Source organism: Narcine bancroftii, chromosome 12 (genome assembly GCF_036971445.1).
Source record: "Narcine bancroftii isolate sNarBan1 chromosome 12, sNarBan1.hap1, whole genome shotgun sequence".
Lineage (NCBI taxonomy): Eukaryota > Metazoa > Chordata > Chondrichthyes > Torpediniformes > Narcinidae > Narcine > Narcine bancroftii.
The window spans coordinates 83,388,489-83,405,727 of NC_091480.1; the positions used below are offsets into that span (position 1 = coordinate 83,388,489).

At 38.6% G+C, this 17,239-nt stretch overlaps 1 protein-coding gene across 4 annotated transcripts in view; it reads right to left on the reverse strand.

Annotated features, from left to right (window-relative positions):
- stat3 (signal transducer and activator of transcription 3 (acute-phase response factor)) overlaps positions 1-17,239 on the reverse strand; it is a 45,635-nt gene that overhangs the window by 16,691 nt on the left and 11,705 nt on the right. For 2 of the 4 annotated variants that reach the window (XM_069907255.1, XM_069907252.1), the window contains 9 exons: positions 13,060-13,210; positions 12,425-12,569; positions 10,823-10,921; positions 9,450-9,542; positions 8,648-8,729; positions 8,433-8,527; positions 8,171-8,322; positions 6,809-6,967; positions 4,552-4,644 (listed from right to left, as the gene is read on the reverse strand). In XM_069907255.1, the coding sequence (XP_069763356.1) occupies positions 4,552-4,644; positions 6,809-6,967; positions 8,171-8,322; positions 8,433-8,527; positions 8,648-8,729; positions 9,450-9,542; positions 10,823-10,921; positions 12,425-12,569; positions 13,060-13,187 (1,046 nt within the window). In that variant the 5' untranslated portion in view covers positions 13,188-13,210. Of the gene's footprint in view, positions 1-4,551; positions 4,645-6,808; positions 6,968-8,170; positions 8,323-8,432; positions 8,528-8,647; positions 8,730-9,449; positions 9,543-10,822; positions 10,922-12,424; positions 12,570-13,059; positions 13,216-17,239 lie in introns of all 4 variants that reach the window. The other 2 variants (XM_069907254.1, XM_069907253.1) reach the window with 1 other exon arrangement.

Consider the following 17,239-nt stretch of genomic DNA (forward strand, 5'->3'; position numbering starts at 1 on the left):
TGGCTTATGAGATTACAATCCTGAGGGAATACAGGAATGTGCATCAGGCTTAGCCATTCAAGGTTGAAGGAGCATTTGGGATGGTGTTGATCTTTAGGCAAAGTGGTTTAAAAAAAAAGTGCTGGAGGAGCTCAGCTGGTTTATTCATCATCTAGGATCTTTTTGACAAAAAAATATGGCCAATATTTCAGGCCTGAGCCCTTCAAATAATGTTTGCTGATATGAAGACTGACACTGTTTGTATAGAGTTTCAGCTATTGCACTTGGATGTGACCAAACTCAAATCAGCAAGCAAAGTGAATTTTTTGCAAAATTCCACAAGCATATGATTGGCTGAAGGAATAGCAAATTTAGATTCCTCCTTTGCAGTTTGAACCCAATAACTATCATTAAGTACAACTCCAATTTATCTGAAATCAGATTCTCAGAAATCCTCATTTATCTAAAAATTCCCCCCATCCCCAATTACCTCATGGATTGGGGAAAAAAAATTTGCTCAATATGAAATTAGAATGACAATTCTCCTCGTTTCAGATAACTCTCTCCCTCTTTTCACTTCTTCATTTTCCCCTATTGACTCTCCAACTCTCAATCTGCCTGCGACCATCTCCCACCCGCAACCAGACAGAAGAATCCCTTGTCCCTAATCAGTAGATAACATGGCTAGATTGCTCAATATAATGCAGCTGGCAGAATTGGGGGAAGACCTTGGGGCAGCTGCCCATTTGAGATGATTTATAATATAATGTTCATACTCAATTAATAAGTGTTTGACCTAGTCCAAACTTCTCCAGTGTTCCTGCTGAGTAGATCTAGTAGGCAGGGCTGCCCACTGTCCCCAGCTCCATTTATACGAGCAATTAAACCGCTGGCGGAAACTATTCAGTGGGATTCAGACACAAAGGGGTTCAAGGTGGGCCAAAGTCAACTTATTTGCTGACAATGTGTTAGTGTAATTGATGGAGTCTTTTTTGGAGTTGGGGGGGGGGGGGTCATTGGCCAGTCTGAGGACCATATTGGAGGATTACAGGAAGGTTAACCTGGAAAAAAAAAGTGAAATGGGCTTTTGAGCAAAGATTATACGCCCTATCAACAGGGAAGCCAATTCACATGGCTTCAGGAGGTATTAAGAAGCAACATGGACCTGGCTAGATTGAAAACTTTGCCCATAACATGGGTGGGAAGGGTGAAGTGTGTAAAAATGATGGTGATACCAACACTACAATATCTTTTTCAAACGCTGCCCATTTTGTTGCTCATGTTTTTTTTTAAAAAAAAAAGATGCTCAATGGATTTGTCAGAAACTTTATGGAATGGTTAGGAGTCTAGAGCCTACATGGAAAAGTAGACATGGGAATATAAATTGGGGGGCTTAAAGGTGCCAGATTTAAAAAAAATACTACTGAGTGTAGTATTTAAAATGAGGTTTGTTGCCTCATTTTTTTGAGAAAGATCATTTCCCTTCTTGGGCAGAAATTGGGTTAGATACGAGAGGGGAAAGATAGCAGGAGAATTTGTATGCAAATGGGATGCCAAATTAGTTTAGGAAAAAAGATAACCCCATAATAAAACATGTGTGCCAGACATGGCAAAGAATAAATCAAGGTATTGGATTGAAGGTGGTTATCTCCCAAAACGACCTTGATCCAGAATAATTTAAACATGCACGACTCTGGGCAATAAGATCCCAGATACCCGGTGCCAGAAGGGGATCAGGTGTATCAATGATTGTTACCAACAAGGGAAGCTAATGGCATTTGAGCAGTTGAGGACCAAATAAGAGATATCAAGTAGACATTCTTCTGCTTTCTACAATCAAGATCTTCCCTAAGGGACAAATTGGGACCAACAATGACTTGGCCTGACTGTAGTGTCATGGAGACCAATTCAAAAGGGGAATGTGTGTCAATCCAAAGTAAAGGCCCAAAGCCAGGCTTACATCGGTCAAGGGAAAGATGGGAGTCAGACTTGGGCATAACAATTAATGAACAATGGTGGGAAGATTCGTGTTCAAATAGCTAGACAGGAATTGTTCATGCCAGACACATGCTGGTGCAATACAATTTCTTGCATCAGTTATACCTCACACTGATAAAATTACACAAGTCCAAGCTGGAAATTTCAGAAATGTTCTTTAGGTGTGGTGTGGAAATTGGAATCTTTGTCCACTCCACCTGGCTGTGTACAGGGTGAGATCCTTCTGGGAAGACCTGGGGGACTCTGAAAAAAAATTACATAGGTGGATTTTCTACAGGATCTGGAGTTGTACCTTCTGGGGGACACTGGGGAAGTATAGTTTGGATTGTCCAGACACCAAATTCAGTTTGTGAAGGTCCTTTTATCAGCAGGAAGTGTATAGCGGTTACTTGGAAGTCCAACTCCCAGCTAAATATCACACGATGGAATACAGAAATACAGTGTTGCATTCCCCTGGAGAAAAATTATCTACAATTTGCAAAAGAGATACAACACATTCATTGAAGTGTGACAACTGTATGAGGCACATAGGTGTACAGATATAATTCACACCTCCCTCTTCGAATAAAAGAAACAATCTGTCCCAGCAGGTCAAGGATTAAGAGTATGAAATGGGGGATGTGGCACAGATGACGTGTTTTTTTTGCCTCTACCTGTTTTTATTTAACATCCAGGGTCCTCTAGCCTTGAGGAGGATCATTGTCTTGTTGGTATTTAGGTGGTTTTTGTATTTTTATATTATGGTATTTGTATAATTTAAGGGATAGGGAGGGGAGGGTGTAAGAAAGGGGAAATAAAGATTATGTGGAAAGAGAACGTAATATTTTGTTTATTGGATTTACAGGATTCTGAAAAAAAAATCCCTTGTCCCAGTGTCATCAAGGAGACCGGCCTCCCAAGCAGGAGTGGGACCTAAGGCAAAATGGAGTTCCATCCTCAGAACACCAGAGTTCCCGATGTTGACTCAGAACCCTCCCATCAGCCTACTACTGCACATGCACACTTGGGTGTGTATGTGTGGTAGGCCTAGGAGAAGATTCAGAGTCAGAACTCTGTCGGGAATGCCAGTGACCAGGGAGACAGGAGCCCACCAAATCACCAGTGAATGTTCCACCAGCCTGGGAAACCTACCCAGGGATCAGCAGTGGCGGATGGGAGGTCTCGGATTGGTGAAATTAAAAATCATTTTAAGGCTCAAAAAACCTTCCCTTGTTGCCTGCAGTGTTGAAACATTGATACAAATGGTTTGATATTGGTAGGCCTGGTTCCAATCATTTCAAGTAATCAGAGTTGTACTGTACTATCATAAAGTATCTAGAGGATTGATCAGACATCATACTGCCTGGCATTCCAACCACACAAAACATTCTTCATCTTGGCATTTACTAATAAACAAGTTTCCACACAAGTGAAGCAATTAGTAACCACTTCAACATGGCACCTTCTTGCAAATGGTCTATGCAACCACAACAGGTCTTCATTAGAGCACTGGGTGACATTTAATTTTGAAAAAAGTTTTGTAGCATTATATGGGCTGGATGTGCCATTTGTCCCAAGAAAACCCACCATTGGGCACTCCTGGGATAGCATGAATTTGACAGGATTGCACTGGGAAATCTACAAGTTACAATCAAAATCCTTGGACTTCAGTCTGACCGCATAACCCTTCTCCCATGTAGAGCCAAATTCTCAGTCAATGAAGGTTGACCGGCTCCTTCTATTCATGTAATAATACAAACAAAAACATACACGTGCTTCAACTTTTGCCTGCCACAAAGGCAAACAAAGTGTTGTCATAAGCTGCGCCTGGCACCTCAAAAAGAGAACAAGAAGCAAACGAAGATCCCTTCAAAAACACTGTGGATTTGTATCCAACACTTTCACGGCCTCAGACTCCTGTTCAATCCATTGGCAAAAATTCCAGACCCAAAACCTCCAAATTGATCAGTACACCGGCAGCACCCAAGGCCCTTCTTGCCTCAACACCCTCTCTAATCCCAGTTTTGATACTCGGTTCCCATGTGCCAGTCTCCAGCAGTCAGCAGTCCACAGAGAGTCCTTCAACCGCTGAGTCTCTCACTGGTCTCAGTTTCTGGTGTCCTGTGCCAGTTCACTGCTCCCCTGGAGTCTGCAACCCCCTCATGAAACATTGTCCAACATAGGTGCTGCCATCTTGGGCATAAACCTGCATGGCTGCAGGATGTTAAAGTCTGCTCCTCTAACAGGCTATTTAAAGTCTGAAAGGAGCAATCAGCTTCACAACTGGGGAGTAGGACCTGCAGAAGAGCACTGTCTCCTCTCCCCTGGGTCTGTTTTTTTTTTAAAAAAAAGGTCTTGATATTCTTTCTTCTCACCCTTAAGTAGCCTCTCACTTCCTCAATTCATTTATGCTCTGGACAAGCTCCCAAATGAATACAGTTTCACCAAATGCCTGCATGCTAGCCTCGAAGTGGTATCAAAACTGACCAATGAGAAATAAACCACAATAGCACAAGTCTTATCCACATCAGTAACCTGCATCATAATCCACAATGCTTTTTTACTGGAGCATTATCAGGTTGGTTTCACTCTTACCTCACTTTTGTTGTAAATTGCACTCCTGTTTTGATTACCAGGGGACGGTCTGGATGCATTGGCATACAAGGCTGTCTCTCCACAACAAAAGCACTGAGGGGGGAAAAAAACAGATCAATTCAATCAGTCAATCACTAGCTGATAAATTAACTTTACAGGCTACTTGAATTATAGCTTGATGGGTAATCTTTGTCAACTAGAAAATCGTGGGCTTTTGTTTTTAACCCTTTGAACTGTTCTTGCTTTCAGGAACTACCAACAAGCATATATACTCCATGTCCCCATTTTGGGGACTCGTTTTGTACCCAATCACCAGTTGGTTCGTATTGGTGTTTGTACTGTAGTTTACCCATGGACATAGTCCAGAGTATACATTAGGAAAGGTTAAAAGTGGCCAGAATCCAAAGGGTTAAAGAGTGTCAGCAATAACACGATTGGCAAGGGGAAGTCAGTTTGCTGCAGGCACATGGCATATGTTTACACTTATCCCAATGGGAAATACTTACAATACAAGATTTAAAAAAAAGTGGCAATACTGTTCTCTAAAGGGATGCAAAGTAGTAATCAGCTTAGTCAGGCCATCACTGTATTTGTGCACGGTTTTCTAACTGCAGCAGATAACTTGATAAATAATGCAGAAGCAGACATGTCCTTTATCACCCAACTGTCCTCTCAAGTCTGCTTTTGGATGATGCACATTAAATTCAGTTTGCTGTAGTTTTACATTTTTAAATGCCTATGTTGAAAATACCTTTAAAATTTTCATGTGAATGGTGTAATTGTAACAAAAGAGATAGCGATGAGCAAACTAATGGGACTGAAGACAAATCCCCTGATCCTGATGGGATGCATCCAAGGGTACTGAGGGAAATGGCGAGAGTTATAGTCAATGCATCGGTAGTCATTTACCAAAATTCTCTGGATTCTGGGCAGGTCCTGGCAGATTGGAAGACAGCATAGGTTTACGGCACTTTTTAAAGCAATGAAGGCAGAAGATGGGCAACTATCAGCCAGTTAGCTTAATGTCTATAGTTGGGAAAATGCTTGAAGCTGCCATAATGGAGGGAATAGAAAACCATTTAGAACGAAGGAGTTCCATCAGGCAGATGCAACATGGATTCAAAGGGCAGGCCTTGTTTGACAAAAGTGCTGGAGTTCTTTGAGGATATGATAGAAGGGAACAGGTTGATATTGTAGATTTGGATTTCCAGAAGGCGTTTGATAAGGTGCTGCACAAGAAACTTGTCAATAAGATACAGATGAATGGAGTTGGGGAAAAGTATTTTGGCATGGATTGAGGATTGGTTAACTGACAGAAGGCAGAGTTTGGATAATGGGTGTTTTTCTGATTGGCAGACAGTGGTAGGTGGGGTACCACATGGGACAGTGTTGGGCCTGCAGCTGTTCACCATTTACATTGATGTGGAAGAGAGGACAGAGTGTCGTGTAGCCATGTTTGCAGATGATACTAAATTGAAGCAAATTGTACAGAGGGTGTGGAGAGGCTACAGAAGGATAGTTAAGTTAGGTGAGTGGGAAAAGGTCTAGCAGATGTAGTCTGGTAAATGGGAGTTCATCCACTTTGGTTGGAAAAATAGAAGAGCAGATCATTATTTAAATGGTGAAAGACTGCAGCATGCTTTCTCCAGACTTGAGAAAGGATAGACTGGCCTTGGAGGCAGTCCGGAGGAGGTTCACCAGGTTGATCCTGGAAATGAGGGGTGGTGGTTTGACCTACGAGGAGAGACTAAATTGCCTGGAATTATACTCACTCAAATTCAGAAGAATGAAAGATCTTACAAACAAAATTATGAAAGGGATAAATAAGACTGAGGCAGGAAAATTGTTTTCATGTAGGTGAGACCAGAACTAGGGGATACAGCCTCAAGATTCAGGGGAGTAGATTTGAGACCAGAGCTGAGAAAAAACTATTTCTCCCTCCTCCCCACCCCCCCCCCCCCCCCCACCACCCCCGCCAAGAATCTGTGGCATTCTCTATCGAGGGAAGCAGTTAAGGCTACTTCATTAAAGGTTCAGTTAGATAGATGTTTTTTTACATAAAAAGGAATTAAGGGATATGGGGAAAAGGCAGGTAGGTGGGGTTGAATCAATGATCAGATCAGCTGTGATCTTATTGAATGGTGGAGCAGGTTCGACGGGACGGATGGCAGACTCCTGCTCCTATTTCTTATATTTGTAACTCTCACAAATGGCACAAAATAATGGGAACTGCTTGAGCTGTACAAAAGCAGATTACCTTTTAATTAAGCTCCTAAATAGTTCAACAATCCGTTCTTCCAGTACAGGTCTGTGGTTAACAATAGGATCACCTTTGTAGGAAACTTTTTGCTGCAGTTCTTCCAGTTTTTTAATCTGTTGACGTGTCTGAAGCTGAGATTCTGCCAAAGATGTAATCCTAATAAAATGGGAAAACAAAACATTGACGTTATGCAAAGTAGAAGTTTGATTTCCTTAAGTCAAGCAGGAGAATCTATTTTTAAATATCAAAAAGAGCTTTGTAATGTGCGACAAAACCTGAAAGATGCTGGAAATCCAAAATAAGCACTGTTTTCAGAAAGTATCCACATTGAAAAGTTATAACCCAAAAATTCAGTTACTTCTGAATTTACATTCCAGCTTTTTGGATAGTTATTGGTTTTTAACCAAAGACTGAACTGCAAATACATTTATCCTTTTAGCCAAATATTGATAGATTGACACATTGACCACCGCCAGTGGGCTGATATCGCCTCAAACCGTGCATCTTGGCGCCTCACAGTTCGGCGGGCAGCAACCTCCTTTGAAGAAGACCGCAGAGCCCACCTCACTGACAAAAGACAAAGGAGGAAAAACCCAACACCCAACCCCAACCCACCAATTTTCCCTTGCAACCGCGTCTGCCTGTCCCGCATCGGACTTGTCAGCCACAAACGAGCCTCCAGCTGACATGGACATTACCCCTCCATAAATCTTGGTCCGCGAAGCCAAGCCAAAGAAAAAGATAGATAGATTGTGAATTTAGATCCTGAGCTCCCATTCCTGCTGCACCCCATTGGTTACAGCCAGCCAACATGAGAAAAACTTAGGAATATCTTGCTTTATGAATACTCGAATTATGACATTTTTCTTTAATATAAAGGATTTGAATGGGTTTTTGCTTTTACAAAAATAGCCTCCAATACTAGTGAATGTCTTCACTTTACACCATTTCAGCTTATGAAAGGTTTCACAAGAAAGCTCTAATTTCATAAAGCAGGGTATACCCTAACTTATTCCTACTGTTTCCCATTGGTTTAAAAAAGTTGAGCAGCACATTCCAAAATCCAAATACATTTTCATATCCTTGAGGAATTTAACACAGAATGCAAAGTACAGTATAGGGAAAATGCTCTTCAACTCGATGCCTGTGCTGACCACAATACCAATTTAAACCAATTCCATCTACTGCACAGGGTTTTTACTCCAACCCAGCCTGTTCACGTGCCAGTTTCAGTGCCTCTTAACTGTTGCCATTGTACTACATCATTCCAACAGATTAAGTAAACGATGTCCCTTTCACAAATCCATTATCAGATTAGAAAGGAAGTACAATTTTTCCAGTTACTCATTGAATTTATACCAGTTCTCAAGACGGTCAAGACAGATGTTGGGTGGACCTCCTATGCATGCTACTTGTTGTCGCCTTTTCCAGTCCGCCAGTTCCTCATCCATTAACGTCTTCTGCACAAACTCCACAGTGGACAGCAAGGCAGCCAAGTCAGTTACTATTTGCTGTTGAGAAATGAAGGTTTAACGTTAAGAATAACTTTAAACTTTCAAATACAACAGGTTTTCAATAAACAAAACAACCTGTGTATAAATCTATTTTTAAAAACTTTTACCCTTCTCATCTGATCGAGAGCAGTCAACATCTGTTCCAGTTGTGCCATCTTCTGCCTCGTAGCTGCTTGTGAATTCCCATTTAAATCTTGCACATCTGGTAACATTTAGAAAATACGCATTTCCAAATACACGTGATACTTAAATGTACGGTTTTCAAATTATAACACCTTGAGAATCAACTTTGCAATGATGCACCTTTTTCACTACCACTTACCTCCTTGGCTCTTCAAAGTCTTGTAGTTGAAATCAAAGTCATCCTGGAGGTTTTCTAATACTTTGATCTTGTGTTCAAGATCCTGTACAACCAAAATTTTACATTCATTGTATATAATTTACAGATTTAACTTTAAGCAAAATCAATTTCAAGTTGTATTTTACATGGACCAGATTAAGTTTATGATACAAAACATCAAGAGAAAAAAAAACTGCACTTCGTGAGCATCAGGTGCTTGAGTTGAATGATTTTGGGAGCGTACATTTCAGAAGTGAAAATAGGCTGAGCACCAGCAAAGGAAGGTTGTGTGTCTGAAAGGCGAGTTCAAATCCTACATTTCTGACGTTAGCTAATGATTTCCCAAGCAAAACTCCCATCTAGCCATAAAAGGAACCACTATTCAAACTTCTGCAAGTTATTATCCGTTTACTTAGCAGTTCCGAGTAATCACAGCAAATGTCCAGGCTTTTATAGTTTAGTACAAATCTTTAAGCAACTTTACAGTATTCTTGACAAATGCTGAATGTAGAAAAGAATGAACAGTTCAACTTACTATAAAACAGAAATAAATCTTTAAACAAATTCAAATTTATGCAAGGACCTCTCTCCTATAATTTGATATATTTTTAGTTGATAATCATTCATCTTTGAGGGACCTTAATTTTTAAAAATAGCAATGGCAATATTCAAATCTTTAATTTTATCAGTGATATTTAGAGCAAATAGAGATAATTTACAACTAAATGCCCAGTTCAAATAGATGCAAAAATGTGATTTGTATGGTCAACTTGAATGGACTCACCTGTACTCTTTTCCGTACATCCTGTAGATTATGTTCGAGGATCTGCTGCTTCTCAGTTACTACAGAACTGTGATGTGGTGATTGTCCAGCTTGCTTTAAGAAAACCAGTAAATTCAAGCAATGAAAAGGTAGTGTGTAAAATATATAGAACATACAAAGCTGAATGAATTAGAAAATAACAAGACCATGCAAAAAGGTTGTTCTTTAACACAACTGGCAAAAACAGAGGCAGTGGAATGGAAAGAAACTTATTTCTCCATTAACAAGTTGTGATGAAAATACATTTTACTTTAAAACTTTTCCTTTCATCTAATTTTCATCTTTAACATCAATGGGCTATGAATTGAACCCAACTTTAATCAAGGTGAAGTCTTTTCCAACAAATAGCTTAGTTTTTCTCATCTGAGGAATTGAAATCCATTAAACCAACAAATTACACATTAATTTCTCTAACCTTGTGCCAATTTGCACATGGTTCAAGCAGTTGGAGATTACCTCTTTTAAGGTTCTGCTTTCTAATTTAGATGCAGCTACCAATTTCTTCAGTCTTAGTCTCTTACCTCATGCACATTGGAAGCCATCAGAAACCACAATTATATAGCTCTCTTCACATTCCAAGTTTCTTTCCAGCCCTGAGGGGACTGAATGCAACACCAGGCAGGTAACAAAGCCTTTAGGACTAGTAATTACAGCTACTGAGAACTGTGTACATTTTCCTAACCATTCCATCCCTTAATTCTTTTTCATTCCTACAGCTTCAATAGAATGTAGTACAAAGGAGCATGAAAATGAAAGCTGCTGCACACCAAGATTTATACAGGTTGAACCTCTAACCCAGCAATGGTCAGGTCCTGGCTATTGCTGGACCATGAAAGTGTTGGAGAATAGAAATTGACCCCTAAGGGGAACACCTCCCCCCACCCCCCACCCAATGCAAACATATCAAAAGATAGAACAAAGCTTAAAACAGGAAATAATACTGTGGGACGGCACGGTCAGCATAGCTGTTAGTGAAGTGCCTTTAAAGCACCAGTGATTGGGACGTTAGTATAAACTCCTTACAGACAGTGTGGGACTTGACCCTTGGTCCCAATCACTGGCGCTGCAAAGGTTGAATCTACCATCGCTTGAACAAATTCCTTTCAGACAGCACAGGACTCGAACCCAGGTCCTGATCACGGCAGATTCAACCTTTACAGTGCCAGTAATCAGGGCCAGGATTCTAGTCCTGTGCCGTCTGTAAGGAGTTTGTACTAATGGCAACAGATTCAGTCCACTGAAGTTGCCAGACCACAGAGAACCAGATAATAAGTTCAACCTGTATTACCTTTTGGAGGGGATAACATTTCTATTACTTTGTTAAGACCATTTACCTGTGAAACAGATGCAGCAACCTGAAGGAGACGAGCCTCTTCCCATAAGCATCTTGCTATGATTCGTGCAATTTCCATGGGTCTCTCCAAATATCTATTCTGGAAAAATAAAGAATTATTAGTTTTTTTTTAAATAAAGTTTTTGGAAGGCTAAACCCATTCAAATAAACAAAAATGATTATGGAGACTCATCTTTTCACCATGTTTTGGTTGGTTGCGAAAATTGCCATTGTTTTTAGAAATACGATGACCATATCCCATGAAATTTGTAAACAGAAGCTTTAAGACCAATTGAAGGCATGCAAAAATTTTTTTCCAGATTAATTATAGCAGTAGCAGGGAATGCTTACAGAATTGCCTCCACTTCAACAAGGACAACTGATAAATGAAACCACAAGGTTGGAAAGTCTCAAAGCAACTAGGCATTATGAACAGGGATGACCACAAATTACTCAAATATTACCTGTCCCCATCTCAAATAAGTTTTATTAATAGTGAATAAAGTTCAAATCTTTACCACTTTCACTGGGGGAAAATTGCTGCATCTTTAAGCAGGGACACAAGCTAATCAGGGAGAGCAGAGGTAAAATTTGCAAATAGTAGTTTTATATTGATAATGAAGAAAAATAAATAACCATTATTCTAGGGCAGGGGTGTCAAACTCAAATTCACAGAGGGCCAAAATTAAAAACTTGGATTAAGTCGTGGGCCAAACTAAATATTTATTGAAAACTTTCAACAACATCTTCATGTTTTCTCTTCTTTTAACATATGTAATGTTAAACTTTTTCTTATTAAAATAAATGTTTAATAGTTTTGATTAAACTCTTTCCAGAAGAAGCATTAACAAATGAGAAATAAAATATTCAACAAATATTTCTCTTTAGCCTTTAAGCTCCTTTTAAATGTATTTTTTTTCACAAGCCAACAAGTCAAAAAAATAACAACTTGCTTCAATGAAAATCCAATCTTTCAACTATGAACAGTCCAAAGTTAACCAAAGAAAATATTAATCCAAGCTTAGCTGTGATTTACTCTGATGCACCTGGGTGTAAACCAGATACTTGGCATCTCTTCTTAGATGCAAGTTCATCAAACTCTGGGGTCAGAGTTTGCCTCCCACCTGTCCTGAAAGGTCCTGTTTTCTGTCTTTCGTTTGGCCATTTTTCGTAAGGGGTTTATTACATGTGAGTTTGGCGACAGGTCACAGATGTTAATGAAAGTAAAGAGAGGAGGTGGGGGTGATTAGCGGGCTGACGCCAATGCATTTGCAAAGCATTCTGGGATTTGTAGTATTAGCTGTGCATGCGCTATACTGGCGCGGCGGCCAGCGGGCCAGCTCTAATACATATTTGATATGATCTTGCGGGCCAAATATAATTATATCACGGGCCAAATTTGGTCTGCAAGCCTGAGTTTGACATGTGTTCTAGGGGTTCATCCTTAAATTTCTGCTAAAGATCTTTGGACATGGGCTTTATTGAATTTTAAATAAAAACTGCAAGCGATATCAGTTATTCTCATTGTACTAAGACTATCCAAACTCCACAAATCAGTAAATTTTGAATTTTAACATTGATAATTCAACAGTAGACCAAATACCTGGAGGTACTGTTTAATCTTCCTCAGATTATGCTGATACAAGACATTGGATTCTTGCAAAAATCTGCTGTACTGTTGATCAATCTCACCCAACAGGTTGTGGAACACCAATGTAGCATGTGATTCCTTGCTGGCAGCATAGCCCCTGGAATTTAAATAACTTCAATTACAAAATGAACATTCTGGCTAATAGAAAACCAAATGAATCAAGACCAATTCAATAAGATATCTAAAAATTGAGAAATTCATCAAAATCTTTAAAATGCATTTATTTGCAAGCTACTGTACATTAAAAAGATTTCTAGATTATACCTTTTTACAAAATTGGCACTGTTGGTGATCTGAAGTTGCTAAATTCCATAGAACTGCTCCTGGTTTATGACCTTTGTCTCCCCATCCCCCAAGATAAATTAACTTTCTAACCCATTGCAAAGATTAATGAAAGTACAGGAGAAATGTATTAATATTAATTTAAAATGTTTTAAAAACAACACAGGGACATTTAGCCATGGCGAAAAGCACACTGGCAAAAGAAAGCAGGCCCTAGATCAATAACAAAAAAGAAATTCAGCTCCTTAAGTTTGCATCATTTTGTTTAACAAAATCTTGTGCCACATAAAATTTGTCAAACTTACCAATCCTGAGTTTCAATCCAAGCTGCCAAAAACTGTCTCAGCTCCATAGGAAAACTGTCACTGTATAGTTGGTGCAGTTGTTCCAGATACCTGGTATCCAACTGTTGTAATTGATTCCATTGGGCCATTATAGGGAAGGTATTATAGAAAACTGTTCTAAGACAGAAAAAAAAGTCAATAAGTGACAATAAGCAACTTAAAATTTCTCAAATTTAAACAGTCTCCATAGTAAGTCACTTTCAAAATATTGAAATGCTGAGGCTCAAGAGAATACCATTAAATTTCATGTTCAATACAATGGCAACACTTGCCTATTTAGATGTTTCTACAATGTTGCAATTATATTCAGAAAGTTCCCCAAAGAAGCAAGAGATACCTTCATCTACAAAATCCATATTATGGAATTGCAGAAATAATGCAAACATTCAGGAAATTATGCAAATCTTCCAGCCCAAGTGGACAGCAAGTTCCACCCAATTGTCATTTATGGGAAATGTTTACTTGGTTTGCAAATAATAAAAAACCAGATAATTCTATAATGCTATTAAGAAGAAAAAAATTGTTAATATCCAATTTATTTTTCAAAATGCAGGAGATGACAGATTGGTTATTTAAAGAAATGCCATTCTCTTTTTTTAAAAATGGCAAATAGAGTTTACTATCCCTTAGTTTTAAAACATTTCCATAATTTCAAGTGAAAAAGGAACCAGTAATTTTCAAACAATGAATAGTATTCCCTGCAAAATATTTCATCACCAGCCACCCCTTTCCAAATTGAAAATATAGAAAGGAAATATTTCAATTGTTAATAGCAGAAATATTCAAGCATTTCTTGACTTAGCCCAATATGCAGATATACTGTACACACAATTAGTCAAGAAAATGGCTCTTTAAAAATATGAATGGACCCTGCCTTTTTAAAATTTCAGTTGCAAATTGCAATTTAAAGGACAAAATTTATGATGACATTTTGTTCTCTGTATTATGTTTACATTTTGACTCTAAAATGGATGTATTAAAAAGTGATCTCATCATTAGATGCCATTTAATCAGGAGAATATTCCAAGTCAAATGCCATTCCAAAGTGAAGGACTAAAATTCAGGCTACACTGATGAAGTACTCATACCAGGAGGTGCCATTTTTCAGGTGGCACACTAAATCTACGCTCTCTTCAGGTATTCAGATGGATGCAAATAATCCTGGCCTATATTTATCCTTCTGTCACTATCTGACTAGTGTAAGCTTGTTGCATCTAAATTTGCTGAAACATTATTAATAGCATCACTTTAAAAAACAGGCTTTCAATGAAGATGTTTTTGCATATATGGAAGCTGCAAAAGGCTTTATAGAAATCCCATTCTTAAAACTTCCAAAACAAATTTCACTTTTTTTATTCTCTCTTGATCTGAATACTTAATTGTCCATGCTTTCACTTTTGTTTCCTACCCCAGCGACAACAGAAGATAATCTGCTAACATTTAAGCAAAGATGTAATAAACAAACCACAAATCAAAGGCCACTGAAGCCACACAGAAGGGAAGCACCCTCAGGCTGGTGTTAAACTCCAGGCCCTCGCTTGGATTCATCCCATCAGTGTACCCACTTTCCAAGAATTCTGTGATTGGTCATGTAAAATACTGTAACATTCACGGGTGCACTGTGGTAAGTTTACTGAATGGTTGCATCACAGCTTAGTTTGGATCCCCTGAACTCAGAAGGCTTCAGAACATTTGAAACCTAACAAAGTCCAACACAGGCACCAACTTCCCATCTATTCATGTGAGGCAGCTGTCAATATTATAAAGGATCCCTGTCACCCTTGTTGCAATCTCTTCTTGCTGCTACTTTCAGTCAGAAAGTACAAAAGACTGAAGACAACAACCTCCAAGTTCAAGAATAGTTTTTAAAAAAACAATTTTCAGGCTCTTAAGCCTCCCTGTACTACCCTAGCAGTAAGCTACTCCAGGACCACCTAAAGACCTACCTGCACCATTAAAACTGATGTTTTCAAAGCAACTACAACTTAATATTTATCCATCTACATTTTTATATTTCTTATCTTTTCTTGTGGTAATTTAACTTCAGAATGTTGGTCGTCTGTACTTTGTACACGACAGCAGACTCTTACTTGCATACAATTTATTCAGATTTGAAAGGGCTTTAGAAAACTGCTACCGAATAAAACAGAAATATCCAAAATGACGAGATACAAGCAAAATAAATTATAATTGACCCAGATTCATTCCATTTATAAATGTGAAACAAGGCAAAAATCTTTTGATCTTGCAAAGCCATAAGAGAACAAGTAGTGAAACAAAACTATACAATATACCACTGAATTAAAATCATAACCGACTGCAGTTTTCAGGTCAATGACAATTTCTAAGAGGATGCAATCCAATTTTTTGGACTGTACAATCTTTTTGACATTAAAGTTTACTCTTTTAGAAATTTGAAATTATAAAAGAATTGGTGAAACTGTCCAAAAGGTGGGTAACTACAAGATTAGCACCATTAAAACAGAAAACTAACATTTTTGTAAATTTATATACAAGAATAGAAATTCATTTAGATTGCAAGAATTCATATTCAAGGCATGGTTTGTTATGGAGGAATAGATATGGGTTCAATTAAAAGGAGCTAGAATTAGAGTTAATAGAAATACATTTTCCCCACCACTGGTTGTTTGGCATGGGGAGCAGATTTCACATCTAAAATTATGATTAAGGAACATTTAAATTACTGAGTAATGCATCTGTCAAATACAAATTACAAACCATGCAGTGGAACTTCATGAAGAAAACAAAATGAAACCATATCCAGTGAAGCATAGATTGTTCTATTGTGTGAGTTAATAAACAGTAAAGCCCCTCTCACACTTGCAAGAGATCCCAGGAAGCAAACGCCAATTGGCCTTTAAAGTGTCAAGTGCGAAAGCAAAATCAGTTCAACACCTGCGTCAGATGACGTCATCTCACACCAAGGATAGATGGCCTTGACCCCCAGTACAATTCCTGGCGTCTGCAGACACCCGCATTGTAATCATTCAAATGTGAAACAGGCAATGGCATTGAGGGATTGAAATGACCCAAGTTTTTACACGAGTGCAGGAACGAGAAGAGAAATTAAAATTAAGGTATAAATTTTGCCATGAAAAAGTCGCAGCAAGAGCGAATAAATAGCAATAATGTACAATTTTAAACCGAGTGGGAAAGTTGGTAGCGCTAGAGCACACAATTTATAAAGGCTGTGGGAAAAGCAACCAACTTTCCCACTCGGTTTAAAATTGTGCGCTTATATGCTACCATCTTTCCCCACGCTATTTAAAAATTGTCCATTAATCCTTACCACAGTCCCTTATAAAGGTTTATATAGGTCAACACAACAACAGGGGCTAAAGGGCTCATACTGTGCTGTACATAAAGCTTAATTATGTTACAATTAGGCATAATTAATTATGGTCAAATACAAGATCATAATACATTGATCAGGATTTAAGGCAGATTGACCATAGCTCGATGCATCATGACATCACTGGTAGAAGGTAGAACAGTCCTAACCCCAAGTGTGAATGCGTGCAGTGTCCCAGTTAAGAGTGGTCAAGTGTGAAAAGCCAAACCCCAATTCCTATGCCAGGACAATGAACAGCCAATTTAGTGGGATGCAAGTGTAAAAGGGGCTTAAAACTGCTTAAGAAAATTTTCAATGAAAACAAAAGTGTTTAATAGGACAAAATTGATTGCGACTTCAGAAAGTAAAATTTCCCAGTTAATGCATATTCATAGCCTCCCCCATGATATTTACATCAGGTAGGCAAACCATCATTTCCTAAACATCAAGGTCTCTTTGTTTAAAAGAAGCCTGTACCGAAAGTTACTCAAAATCTCCAAATCAGCAGTATGCACATTTTTAAAATACATTTACTCTCAAGAGTATGGCTTCAGGGAAAACACCATTGACAAAGAATGGTGATGAATCCGCCAATAGATTGTTTTCTTAGTGGGTGACATTAAAAATGCATTGTGCTCAGTAGCTGAGAGAAAAAAAATCTGGCTTTACCCTACCCTTAATTTGGTCTATGTGTCGTCTGAGTCCAGCGTGTTCGTTAAATGAAGTGATAGGAGAAGGTATTCAGTTCAACAATCAGTTTATTACACAGCACAAGAATAAAGCTCAACA